The sequence below is a fragment of the Orycteropus afer genome, unplaced genomic scaffold (genome assembly GCF_000298275.1).
Source record: "Orycteropus afer afer isolate SDZICR_OR568_19922 unplaced genomic scaffold, OryAfe1.0 scaffold00988, whole genome shotgun sequence".
Lineage (NCBI taxonomy): Eukaryota > Metazoa > Chordata > Mammalia > Tubulidentata > Orycteropodidae > Orycteropus > Orycteropus afer.
Genome location: NW_006922575.1, coordinates 55,757 through 70,149, shown reverse-complemented (window position 1 = coordinate 70,149; position 14,393 = coordinate 55,757). Strand labels below are relative to the sequence as shown.

General features: G+C 48.9%; 1 protein-coding gene across 1 annotated transcript in view; it reads left to right on the top strand.

Annotated features, from left to right (window-relative positions):
* The window catches only part of LOC103212493 (zinc finger protein OZF-like), a 22,431-nt gene that overhangs the window by 1,989 nt on the left and 6,049 nt on the right, over positions 1-14,393 (top strand). Inside the window, exon 3 of the mRNA XM_042783376.1 lies at positions 4,724-4,912. Within this exon, the coding sequence (XP_042639310.1) occupies positions 4,724-4,912 (189 nt within the window). The remainder of the gene's footprint in view (positions 1-4,723; positions 4,913-14,393) is intronic.

Sequence of the window (14,393 nt, the reverse complement as noted above, 5' to 3'; positions counted from 1 at the left end):
CAGAAGCAAAGCCCAAACCACACCCACTGCCGTGGAGTCCATTCTGACCCACAGCGCCCCTAGAGGACAGAGTGGAACTGCACCACAGGGTCTCCAAGGCTGTCCTCTTTACAGAATCCAACCATCACATCTTTCTTTGCCTGAGGGGCTAGCAGGTTTGACCCGCTGACCTTTAGGATAGCTGCCAAGCACTTTAACCACTGTGTCACAGTGTGAATCTATAGCTATTCCCAAATAAACATTTATGAAAATAAGAGGTGTCAGTGGTGAGACAATCAACTGTATGAACTGGAACATTTTGGCTACTGGTTTCAGATCACCGGGACAACAGAAAGAAAAAATGCAAGGCCCTCAGATACATGTGTTTCAGATACACAGCCAGTGACTTTTTTTATTTTTATTTTTTAGTGTAAGTATATCTCATGAAAAATTTGGGATGTGTTTATACTAAGAAGCAGTTCTAGTGGTGCATTGTTTAAAGCATTCAGCTGCTAACCAAAAAGGTCGGTCATTTGAACCCACCTGAAGCTCAGCAGGAGAAAGGCAGGGTGGTCTGTAAAGATTACAGGCTTGGAGACCCTGTGGTGCAGTTCCACTCTGTCCTCTAGGGGCGCTGTGGGTCAGAATAGACTCCAGGGCAGTCATGTTATCCGTACAATTTCATCTGATTACAGGATAAGCATTTGCAGTGAGAGATATAAAGGTGGTGGCAGCCTTTAGTGTGTGTCATTGTAATATTACCCGTCTACCTAGGGGTGTGGTTTGCTACGCCAATATCCCCTTTGGCCCATGTTGTTGCTGGGCCAGCATCAGGTAATCAATGATGGATAACCTTCTTCCAGCCCCTGCAAACCTCCTGACCATCTGGTTTCCATAAAGGTTGCCTTGCTATATAGCCCTCACCTCACTGGGGGCAACCTTAGAAATTCTCCAAAGAACACTGTGCCTCCTTTAATGAAATAGTGCACATCACCTGAGGAAAACAGTGGGTTCTTGTAGGGAAATGCTTTGCACCACTGAGTCCTCGCCTTTCAAACATGTTCCCAGGGGATGCTAGCACTGCTGGTTAGGGGCCAATTCTTATTTATTTATTTATTATGTTTATGGTGATTTGGGTGAAAGCTTACAGAGCAAATTCGTTTTCCATACAGCCGTTCATACATTTTGTTTCATGACACAGACTGCAGTTCTCCACCATGTGACAGCTCTCTTCCCACCTCCTCCCTGTAATTACCTGTTCGCTGTCCTTCTTTCCTATGCATTCTTGCCCCTTCCTGCTAACTCCTTGTGCAAATACTGCCCTTCTTTTCTTCCATGTGTGATTGTTCTAAGGAATGTGCCTACCTGGTATAAGTGTTCACCCTATCTGCCTGTCTAATGTCTGACTCACAGGACTAAGTTCAATTCCAGACCTGAAGGCTAGGAGCCATAGTCTTGGGGGTCTCACTAGGTTCTGTCAGACCAGTCAACCTGGTCTTTTTTAAGATTTTGAGTTTTGTTCCACAGTGTTCTCCCACTGTGTCCAGGATCTCCTGCACTGATCCCTTTCTGAGTGATTGACAGTGGTAGCCGGGCACTATCTAGTTCTTCCGGTCTCAGGGTCATACAGGCTGAGGTTTGCATTGTGCACTAGTCCCTTGGACAAACTGTTTCCACGTATCTTGGGTTTTCTTCATTCCTCTTTGCTCTGGATGATGAGAGACCCATTGTTGAATCTAGATGGCAGTTTGCAAGCTTTTAAGACCTCAGTTGTTCACTACTCACCTTAGGCACCAATTCTGAGAAGCACAGCAAATCAGGGCTCCTCAACTTTTATCAGACACAGAATCCCCTGGGGATCTCATTGAAATGTAGATTATGATTCAGTCCATTCAGGGTGAAAATGTAAATTTTCAGCAGGGGTTCGAACTGGAATGAACCGGTTCAAATGCCTGTCAGTGTGATAAGACAAATCTGCATTATTGTAGAGGCCTTTCTGGCAAGCTTTTGCAGTCTGGGGAAGGCTTTTTTATGGTTAATATTTGGTTTTGTGGATAAGAAAAAAAACTTAAAATCCAAGTTAAGATGTCTGAGATAGCTGTAGATATAGATATATATGTATTTATACACACACACACACACATTCCAGACCTGAAGAGTAACTAGGGGTCATAATAACTAGGGGCCATAAAATATTTATTTATATATATTTTCCCATTGAGCATTACCAGAGGTGCCTCAGGAGGAAGGCCTGCTGACCTGTTTCTGAAAGCTCACAGCCCTGAAAACTCTTGGACTGTATTTCTACTCTGAACACAAAGAATCACTATGAGTGGGAGTCAACTCAGTGGCAGTGGATTTGTTTGTTTGCTTCTAACAACAACAAGCAGATGTTGGTGTCTGGGTGCCACATATGATTAATAAGCACTGTATACTCCCCCAAAAGTTGGCAGTTCAAACCCACACAGAGAAGCCTCCAAAGAAAGGCCTGGCAATCTCCCCTTGCAAAGCTGTGCACCACAGCTCTACTCTGCACACGTGGGGTCACTGTGAGTCAGACTCAATGCAACAGAAACAACATCAAGCAGATGCCCATGTTTGCCATCCAGTTGCACCCAGGAGGAAACACGGGACAGGCTGTAGGCTGAACATTGGTTGTGGACTGAGCTGATCTGCTCAGCTGCCTCCCACCCACTGCGTGACCTACCTCTGCAGGTTCCCTGGCTGAGCCCATCTCACAACGCTTTGCTGTACAAAACAGCTTTCATCCGCAGGACCCGTCACATTGTTTAGAAACCACAGCATGCTGCTATAAATACAAAAAAAAAAAAAAAAATCCCAGCAAGCCGGGGTGGAAAGGAACACTGCTAGATAGGTAGAGACAAGTATTGATTTGGGTGAGGGCAAGTGCAGTGTACCAAATGTGAGTGATCAGCACGGTGGCATTGAGGACGAGGATGACGTAGTGAGGTACATGGGAGGTATAGACAACAAACTCTTTTGCATGTATAGTATTGCATCGTCAGTGATGGCAAGAATTGATGTACAGGTGGACAGATAGGTGGACAGGCTAAACAATCAGCTGTATCTATGCAGGGAGGAGTGTGCCCACGACCACGTATAGGGTTAGCAGCCAATACTTCTACATGCATATTTGTATGCACTGTAAGAATGTCCAGGTGTAAAGTAGAGCTGACAAGTGACAAGGTTCTGGTGGCTTCTTGGACACATCCAGCTGCCCTGGGGGAGCAAGCAGGGCTCAGGACCATGCTCACAGGGGACATCAAACTCAATTGGCATGATATACTACAAAAACATTGTTCCACATCCTACTTGGGTGAGTAGCATCTGGGATCTTAAAAGCTTGCAATCAGCCACTTAGATGCAATGATGGGTTTCTCCTTGTCCAGAGCAAAGAAGAATGAAGAAAACCAAAGATTCATGGAAACAATTAGTCCTAGTGACTGGTACACCTTGCGATCTGCAGACTATAGAAGAATGAGACCAGAAGAACTAGATGGTGCCCGGCTACCAATGTCAACCACTCAGAGGGGGATCTATGTAGGAGATCCTGGATAGAGAGGAAGAACAATGTGGAACAAAACTCAAAATCATTTTGGGGAAAAAAAAGACGGGGGGAGACCAGGTTTGCTGGTCTGATAGAGCCTGGTGGAACCCCACTGAGACTATGGCCCCTAGCTGCCCTTCAGGTCTGGAATTGAACCCACACCTGTGGATTCCAGCCAAACTAAAGACAGGCATATGAGTTGAACATTTACCTGAGGTAGATACACTCCTTGGAGAGAACAATCACGGGAGAAAGAAGGGCTGTTTGTGCAGAGGGAGACAGCTCAGGGGGTAGGAGTGCATGGGAGGGATGGACACAGGGAAGAGGTAACTATTGAGAGGAGTTGGGAGGGGAGCTGTTGCATTGTGGTAAATTGTGGTTAATGTCATGAGACAAAGTGTATGTGAACTGCTGTATGGAAAGTGAATTTGCTCTGTAAAATTTCACCCAAATCACCACCACCACCACCAACAACAAAAAAGGCGAGGAGGGTGAGCCTTTGTCCATAGTACTTTGGTCATGTTATCAGGAGGGACCAGTCCCTGGAGAAAGACATCATAGTGCTAAAGTAAGATTTCAGCAAAAAAGAGGAAGATCTAAACAGGATGGATTGACACAGTGAGGAGGGTGGACAGGGCAGTGTTTTGTTCTGGCCGCAAGTCAGAATCACCCAACAACAACTCCTGGTGCTCTCCCACCACGGCTCACGCCTGCACTGCACGAACCCTGAAACAGAAGTCAAACTAGGACTGCAACAATTGTAAAGACGGGAGAATATTTAAGAGAAATAAATTATTTCTCTAAAGAACAAGGTAAAATTTTTTCAAATGGCCAAAATGCAAATACTAACTCTCTCTGCTTCCGAAGGGTTTCTCTGATGACTGGAATGCGTGTTTCAGTTCATACACACACTGAAGAAAATCTAGGCTTTTCTCTAGAGAGGAAATAAGGAGCCCCCTGCCACCTATTTCCTACAATGGGAATCACTGAACCCAACGGTCAAGAGTTAGAGAGCTCTGTGTTCCCGCACGGAAGCCTTTCACTGAGCGTCCCAGATACAGGAAGCGGAAGTGCACTTCCTTGGTGGGCAGCCGCGTTGATCGCGCTCTTGCTCCGGTGGAAGGGAGGTTTTCCTCTGTAACCCCTCGTCCTCACCCCCTGGCCGGTGCCCTGCAGGCTCCAGTCCCGGGTCCGAGGCGCTGCCCCCGCTTTCCTGCGCACTCTCGGTCTCTCGGCCTCCCGGAGCCTCGGGTCTGCTTGTCGCCAGGACGCCAGCGCTTCCTCCGCGATCCGGCCCAGTGGCCGCAGCCGCCTTCTAGACGCCGAGCAGCGGGGGCGGACCTGCGTCTCTCAGCGCGGGAACAGGTAACATCGCGAGACCCCTCGCTGAGCCAACGTGAGCTTCTCATTCCTGCAGCGTCCGGGTCACCGGGAGTTGGTGAGGAATGCCGAGTCGGGGCCGCGTTGCCGCACGGGGTCGGAGCCTGAGTCTGAACGCCCCACGCTCACCCTTCAGTCCACGCACAGGCTCCGGGTGTTTGCTTTTCTTTTTACAACCCAGCCTCAGACACACGCACTTTCCGCCGCTCCCTAACGCACACGCGCATACACACCTGCGTGGGCGCCCACATACCTGCGTGCACGCACCCGCGCGAACACACTACAGTCACACGGCTCTTACTGATTTATACTCTAGCGTGGGAGACACTTTGAAATAAATAATGAAAAAACCAGGGTATGCTGATACTTGTAATAAAAGCACCTAAGCCGAGAGTCTTAGGAGCTCTGGTGTTGGCGTGGTCACGGCATTTGGCTGCTAACCAGAAGGTTGGTGGTTCGAACCAGCAGTTGCTCTGCGTAAGAAAGAGGAGGCGGTCTGCCTGTGTCCAGATTGACAGGCTTGGAAACCCAGGGGCGTCGCTATGAGCCAGCCTCACCTCGCTGGCTGTGAGTTTGGTTTTTTGGAGAAGCTGAAAGTCAGGTTAGACTTCTTGAAAAGGACAGTTGTTTAAGGGTGGATTCAGAAAATTGGTTTTATGGAGCTACGTGCCTGGTTCCGTGGGGCTGATGGCAATGTGGTGTGGGTGGAGCTGGAAAGAAGGTTTCAGTTGGGAAAACTGAGTGTGGGAGTCCCTGAGGCAGCAGAGGACCTACTCCTTGATGAAAGAGCTGATTTAAGGGGAGGACACAGAGGGGTGGGGGGTCTGTGTGAGGCCGATTGCAGGAGGCAACCGCTCCAGGTTCTGTGGAACCATGCTGACCATTCTGGGCCCGCTGAGCCCGTGCGCAGCCCCTGACGGGCATTGGGCGGTTCCTGTGCTGCTCAGAGAGTGGGAATGGCAAGCGTGGTAGAGTGCTGGCGGGCAGGAGCCTGTCAGGAACAAGTCAGGGGAGGCAGTGAGGAGCCCCGGACATGGTGACTGGTTGTGTATCAATGCGGTGTTAGAATGTCGATGGAGATGGGTCTGTTGATAGAACTCTCACTGCTTGACTCAGGTGACTGCTTGTCCTACAGGAATGTCCCCATGGCCACACCAGGGATCTTGTAAAGATGGGCATTTTGATTCAGTTGCTCTCAGGAGGGGCTTGAGAGGCTCCTTACTCGATGCTGGGAATTAGAACTGAGTCTGTAAGGGTGTGCCTTAAAAATCAGAGAAAGTACTAGCAGGAAGGATGGTGCTGACAGGGTCAAGATCCTGCTGGTGTCAAGATCCCGCGAGAGAGAAACACAGAGGGAATATTTACGCTGAGACTGAGAATGAATGGAGCCAGTGTGCAGGGAAGCGGAGTGGGAAAGCAGGGGAACAGGTGGAGATGCTCCCTGGAGACAATGTACAGATTCTCTGATTTATTTGTTGATAGATTGGTTCGAAGTTTGAAAGGCGGTGCTTGGGAATCATCCCCGAATTCTCAGAAGCTGAAGGACTGGTGGTGTCACGATGTGAGAACAAAGGGGGGAAAGAAGAGCTAAGGGGAGCAGAGAAATGTTTACCACAAAAGCAGCAGGAAACTCCGCATCACATTTGACAGGGCCATTAATGAAATGAGGGTTTCCTTTGGAAAGCACAGTAGGAAGCTCTTAACTGCAAGTCATTAACAATGAATGAACCATGATGAGTTCATTGACAAAACTTGAAAACTAGGCTCTTCCTGAAAATTCATCCATGTTAATCTCAAACAGCAGTGTGGGTGTTGCTCAGTGAGGAACAGAGTTACACAGGTGAACCCACAGCATCCACACTGGAGCCCTGAGTCACTGGAGGAAATTGGGGTCACATTTTCCAGCCTGGCCAGGCCTCCTCGTTTCTCAGTCTCCGGGATCAGTGAATTCCTCCATCTGTGGTCTTGTTGCAAGAGCTCTGGTGGCGTAGTGCCCAAGGCATTTGACTGCTAACCAGAAGGCTGGCGGTTCAAACCTACCAGCCACTCCACGGGAGGAAGACTGGGCATTCTGTTAAAGTAAAGATTTACTGCCTTAGAAACCCAATGGGGATCGCTAGGAGTCAGAACTGACTAGATGGTAGTGAGTTTGGTTTTTGTTTTTGAGTGATCTTATTGCAGAAGGAGGAGGCCCTGGAGCTGCGAGTGCTGGGGAGGCAGATGCCCTCAGGGTGGAGCACGGCCCTGGGCCGGGGAGGAAGCCGGACACCTGCCACTGCTGCTCACTCACCACTGTCTCCTCCCATCCTTCCTCCATTTCAGGTCTGCAGTGTGGGGCAGGGAGAACTCGGCCAGTCCTGGAAGCTGGGGACCCCGGGCAACCATCTTCCACATCCATAAATCCCAGGGAAGGATTTCAGCTGCTGTGACTGGTGTGTGGACCAAACGTCCCACCTTTGCCTCCTGACTGCCCAGTGCTGTGCTGCTACTCCCCTCTCTTCCTGAAGTGGCTTCTTGGGTTTAGCGACATTCCCTTAGACTTCCAGAAGGGGCAGGAAATGGTGAGTTCCATGGAAAGCTGGGTTGTTCTGACTGTAAGTGGATGAGATTGGTTATGAATTGTTGGGGGATCAGCTGTGTGTTGTGGGATGTTGTTGTTGTTGTTTGCCATTGAGTCGATCTGACTCATAGCGACCCCTCCTTGGGTTTCCGAGGCGGTATCACTATGGAAGTAGATTGCCCAATCTTCCTTCCGAGGAGTTTGAACCGCCAGCCTTCTGGTTAGCGGTCAGGTGCCTTAGGCACTGTGCTACCAGAGTGGGATAGTGGTTCCTAAAAGAACAAAGGTGACCAAGCAGGCTGACGGACTGAGCCCTGGGAGGCCCTGCTCCACGGTCCCTGGGGCCTTCCTCTGTACGTATGTGGCTTTTCTATATGTGGGGGCCTGGGGTCACCTTCCTCGTGGGTCTCTCACAGCTGGCACCATGGGGTGTTCTCCTCCCACCCGGAGCCCTGGTGCTCTGTGCTGACTCACAGAGTCTCCTGACCAGAGCCTGAGGACGGAGCGGCTCTGGCTGGGGAGGCTGGGACGGGCCCTCCACAGCCGTGCTTGTCCCGTCTCTCTCACCAGTTTACCTGACTTTCCCGGCACTGGAGCATTTTCTTTGTGGTTCCACATCTGCACCTCCCCTCACACTGTGTCCTGGGTTAGAAGAGGGGGTAAGGGTTCATAGGGGGAGCCCCTGACTTTTTATGGGGTCTTAGGTGGTGCTAGTGCTTTCCTGACAGCACCACATGAATTAATCTGGGGACAGTGAGTCCAGTTGGCTCCTGCCTGAGGTCTCCAGATACCTTTCTCCCCCTTGCTTCCCCCACCCTGTCCCGCCCCAGTGAGGAATGCTTTTGCCTGGAGGCTCTCAGGTGTGTGGAGAGCGGGCCTCCCAGTCCAGCTCCTCATCCTCCCACTCTGCCTACAGCTGGTATTTCTGACTGTTCTCCATGGTCTTGAGTTAGAATCCAAACTTAAAGTGCCCTCTTTGGCTGGAGAAACTCATCCCATGAGTGTGTTGAAGTGCTTGGCTTTACAGTTTCCAATGGAAGAAACCTTCTAGATCATGTGGAATGCTCCTGCTGAGAATTCTTCCATTTAATGGATATAAACTCAGACACAGAGGAAGGTCCATTTCAACTGATACAAAAATCACTCTAAAGCTGATTTAGATCTGGAGAAGGTCCTGAATGACTCCTACTACATTTTTAAGTCCTGTCAGACCCCTAATGTGTTAAATATTGTAAACATTTGAGAAACACTCTCCTGGTTGAGATAACATGGATGGACAGATTCATATTCCTGGTTACTGTGTTTAAGGGGGGAAAAAAAAAAAACCTCACTGCCATCAAGTCTAATCCAACTCATTACGACACTATCGGACAGAGTAGAATGGCCTGACAGGTTTCCCAAGGGTAACTCTTTACAGAAGCAGACTGCTTCATCTCTCTCTCTTGGAGTGGCTGGTGGGTTCAAACCACCAACCTTGTAGTTAGCAGCTGAATGCTTTAATCACTGCACCACCAAAGCTCCTTAGAAAGAGAGCTTGAATTTCTACTTTTGTGTTTTGTACAAGTTTAATAGACTGCTAAATAACAGTAGGCTCCTAATTAATCTTTCAACGGTTTTGTTATTAGGAACCTGAGTTGTTAATAAAAACGTAAATCTCTCATTTGACTTACATCATGTTGAAAAGTACAGTGTAGTTCACTGAACTTAAGATGACACCCACAAAGCTCACAGCTCAGCGGGAGCTTCCACAGTGTGCTTTGGTGAGACGTGGTCCTGCTCTTGCCCTCAGCCGGCCCAGCCCTCTCCCCCAGCTGCTTTAAACAGCCAGCCTCAGTGCTGTCTGAAGCTTCTCACCGGTGGTGGTGGTGGTGGTGGTGGTGGTGGTGGTATGTGCCGTCGAGTCGGACCTGACTCAGAGCGACCCCTCCTTGGGTTTCTGAAGGCGGTATCACTACGGAAGTAGATTGCCCAACCTTCCTTCCGAGGAGCGGCTGGTGGGTTTGAACCGCCAGCCTTCTGGTTAGCAGTCAAGTGCCTTAGGCACTACACCACCAGTGCTCCTGGTATTTGCGTAGAAGCCAGCAAATGTAAGTAGACATCCTTGATTTTCCCTAGTTTGTTACACATTGAATAGACTCTTCTGGTGACTCTGTGTTGGCATGAGTGGACTCTTAGGTTGGTGGTCATTATCTTGCTTTTATGACACTCGTTCTAGTACACGGAAATGTGGGTTTCTACAATCCGAGTATTAATCATTGAATTATAAAGGCCCTTCTTAAGTGAGATGTGTAAAATCAAAAGGAAGAGGTCTTCAGATGACTTTGTGTAAGTAATACATGACAATGACAGTTGTTTAATGTTTCAGTTAAGATTCTAAACTTTCTGTTGTTCATTCTGTGACAGAGGAGTGTAGAAACGTTTCCCGTGTGAGGTAAATGCTAAGCTGAGGGGGAGACAGTCAACAGACCTCAGTCCGTTCGCACAGCCTCCAGCGTGTTGCCTCTGATCTCAGCTCCTGCTTGGAGGTCTTACTCTGGGGGGTTATGACTGTGACCAGCATTGTTGCCCTTTCATGACGGATTTCACTTAGAATGCTGTTGCCCAGCGTGTCCATGTCCGAGCGTCTCTTGGATTCATTTCCCTTCACAGCCGAGCTCTGGGCCGTCATACAAAGAGACCCTGTTGCCCTTCCCCGTTCTTCAGTTGATAGGCATCTGAGTGGTTTCTGGATTCCTGCTCTTGTGAATGGTGCTGCAGTAAACATAGCTGGACAGATTTCTGTTGCATTTTCTACTTTTAATTCTTGCGGACATTGGCCTGGGGGTGAATTTGCTGGGTCGTGGCACAATTCTGCAGTCAGTCCTTTGAGGAGCTGCCAAATTTCCCACAGCGACTGGCCCATCTTGCATCCCCGCCATTGGTGGATGAGGTCTCATCTTCCTTTGTGTGGACGGAGGCTGTTTGCTGTTTGCTGCTCTGGTTATGTTCTTCCTTTGGTGCTTGGGTTTCCTAGAGACTCCTGAAGTGAGGCCTGAGACTTGATGTTCTTTCTGGTGTCATCCTGGGATCCTGTAAGAGCCCTGGGGATGTCGTGATGAGGAGTGGACAGAGGGGAAGCCTGGTCTAGTCCAGCATCAGGTCTCAGCCATTGAGGAAGCTCTGCCCCTGGGCAGTGTCCGTACAGGTGGGGCTGGAGTTGGGTGTTTCCCTCACTACTGCAGGTCAGTCAGACTCTGGAAAAACCGGTTCTCTCGCTGCTGGGTTTGTCAGGGAGAACAGACTCCTCTGGGGAATTTTAGAAATGGCTGCTCTTTGTCTCCCATCTACAGGAAGGAACCACAAGGAGATTTTTAGTGATGGTCACAATGAGGACATGAGAGGGTCCCTGCACGTAAACCTCACAGAATGCCGTGGGTCCCCTAAGACTAGGGGAACTCGACCCTGAGTTTTGTCCACATCGAGCCTCTAGCAATTCATCAACTGCATTTAGAACTCTGCAAATGACATCTGCCTAGGTGTTGCTGCTGTTGTTGTTAGGTGCCACTGAGTTGGCCCCGACGCCCAGCGACCCTGTGTACAACAGGACGAAACACTGCCCGGTCCTGTGCCAGCCTCACAGTCCCTACAGTACAGGAGCCCATCCTTGCAGCCATTGTGTCCATCCATCTCGTTGAGGGCCTTCCCCTTTTGTGTTAACCCTCCACTTTACCAAGCATGACATCCTTCTCCTATCCAGGGACTGGTCCCTTCTGACAACAGGACCAAAGTAGGTTTGTCACTTCCAAGGAGCATTCCGGCTGCACTTCAGGAGGACAGATTTGCTAGTTTTTCTGGCAGTCCATGGTATTTCCAGTATTCATCGCCAACACCACAATTCAAAGGCATCCACTCTTTAGTCTCCGTGATTCACTGTCCAGCTGTCACATGCATATGAGGCAACTGAAAACACCATGGCTTGGGTTAGGCACACCTTAGTCTTCAAGGAGACATGTTTGCTTTTCAGCACTTGAAAGAGGTCTTTTGCAGCACATGTGCCTAGTGCAATATGTCATCTGATGTCTTGATTGATGCTTTGATTGGTGTTGATTGTAGAACCAAGTAATATAAAGTCTTTGACAACTTCAGTCTTTTCTTCATTTATTGCAGTGCTGCTTATTGGTCTAGCTATGAGGAGTTTTGTTTTCTTTATATTGAGGTGTAAACCCTACTGAAGACCATAGCCTCTGGTCTTCATCAGTGAGTACTGCAAGTCATCCTCTGCCTCGTAGAGTCACGAGAGATCACGGAACAAGTGTGTTGAAAACTTCTTGCAAAACCTTTCACGGATCTAGCTGCTTGGTACATGGAATAGTTGGTCATTACTAGACTGTATGGTGAATGTTAGGTTTTGATGACTTTAAACTATTGTCACCTGCCCCACTGCAGTGGAGGAGAGTTTTGGATTTTGGCTCCAGCCCAAAGTTTGTTATGTTACAAACATACAAACAAAATTTGTATGTTAAGCTTCTGTTTCCTGGGTTTCACAGGCAATTTAACAGGTAAACTATCTGTACTTCAGTTTACTTATAAAATTGACTTTATAAAGTAAAATTTATCTATAGCCAAACATCTGCCACTTCAGCAATGTTTACATGTATAACTTGGTCACAGTGGTTATGTTTACCACATTGTACAGTCATGACAGAATGGGAATTGTAACATCATCTCAGCAAACACAGGGCCTACTGTTCTTGTCTCTGTAGAGGTGGTGATTTTTGCCATAACATGAGACTGTGTGTGAGGGTGTGTGGGTTCATGTTTGTCATAACGTGAGACTGTGTGTGTGTGTGTGTGTGGGGTTTCTTGATTGTCAGGACATGAGACTGTTGGGGGTTGTGTGGGTTCATGTTTGTCATAACGTGACATTGTGTGTGTGGGAGGGTTCATGTTTGTCATGACATGAGACTGTGTGACCATGTGTTGGGTTCATATTTGTCAGGATGTGAGACTGTGTGTGAGGGTGTGTTGGGTTCATGTTTGTCAGGATGTGAGACTGTATGTGAGGGTGTGTTGGGTTCATGTTTGGCAGGATGTGAGACTGTGTGTGAGGGTGTGTGGGTTCATGGTTGTCAGGATGTGAGACTGTGTGTGAGGGTGTGTGGGTTCATGGTTGTCAGGATGTGAGACTGTGTGTGAGGGTGTGTGGGTTCATGTTTGTCAGGATATGAGACTGTGTGAGGGTGTGTGGGTTCATGGTTGTTGTGGGAGGAGCATCACTAATGACTGCTGTTCAGTTGCCTCAGGTCTTGGAATGTGGGAATTGTGGGAGGTCTGGGTTCTCATGTCTCCTGGATGACCTGAGCTGGTTTTAACTTTTCTTACCTTTGCCTGGCTCTGTGAAAGGGACAGAGAGGGTAAGAGAACAACTGAGTTTTTGAAAAATAGGTGAGACTCTTAGTCTTCATTCTCTAATGGTGTTGTAACAGAAATACCACAAGTAGATGGCTTGAACAAACACAATTATTGTCTCAAATTCAGGAGCCTGGAAGTTTGGATTCAGGGTACTAGCTCTAGAGGAAGGCTTTCTTTCTCTGTCACTTCTGTGGGAATGTCCTTGTCATCAATCTTTCCCTTGGTGTAGGACTTTCTCAGCACAGGGGCCCCAGGTACAAAGGACATGCTCCACCCCAGGCTCTTCTCCAAGGTCCTTTGAATCTGTTCACTTTTAATCTCTTATATCTGAAGAGGGACAGACTCAAGGTAGAACCTAAGCCTGTAGATTGAATCATGCATCATTGACATAAGTGCCTCTAACCCTGTTTCATTAACATGGTAGCGGTTAGGATTTATTACACATAGCATGATTGTATAATACGAGAATTATGGCTTGGGGAAGTTGACACATATTTTTTGGGGACACAGTCCATAACACTGCATCCTCTGCTCCCCAGTGATTCATGTTCTGGCCTCACATTGACCCCATCACATCATCCCCAAAAGTCTTCAGTCAGCTCCAAGTGCACATTCCATCCTGGGACCAAAATCCTCTTCATCCAGGAGTTTGGGATAGCAGTTGTATGCTTCCAAGGTACAGTGGTGGATGGGGCACGAGAGAGACACTCACATTAAAATGAGAGAGACTGACAGGAAAGAAGGGACGGCAGCCACCAAGTGAGTCATGCCCAACGGAACAGTAGCTCTCAACACAGGGAAGTACTCCTTTGTTCTCTAAGAACATCTAGGCAGTGCGCTGCCCTGCAGACCCGGGGTCTTGGCCATGCTCTCTGGATTCTGAGTGGAGGCCCCTTGCCTCAGCTGCAGCAGCTCTGTTCCCTGGGCTTTGGGCAGTCCCATTCTCCTAGTCCAACTGCCTGGTGACTCCAACCCTTGGACCCCAGCAGTCGCCATTATTCTGCCCCTGGGGCATGTCAGCCTGTGTGTGAGGATGTGTGGGTTCATGTTGGTCATAACATGAGACTGAGAGAGAGACAGACAGAGAGGGCGGGAGGGCGGGAGGGAGGACGGATTCATGCTGGTCGGAGGAGGAGCATCACTAATCATTCATCACTGATCATTGATGCACAGCTGCCTCAGGTCACAGAATAAGAGAATTGTGGGAGGTCTGCATTCTCAGCTCTGAGCAGCAGATCAGCCCTGGTCCCCTGGTCCCCATGAATGGCAGCCCCATGCCCCAGAACTGACTTGGTGAAGATGTGATTTCTGAAATCTGTGAGGCTCCAGAGGCCACGGGTTCACCCTTGGAGATTGACAGCTCTGCTTTCCACGCTCCCTGCTTCCTCAGTCCCTGCTTCCTGGCCCCTTGGCCTCGTGGGCAGGCCAGCCTCTGCCTGTGTGGGCAGGTGTCACAGTGCCTTTTGCTCTCCTGATAGTGTCCCAGAGCCCCCCACGGATCTAGCTGCTTGGTAC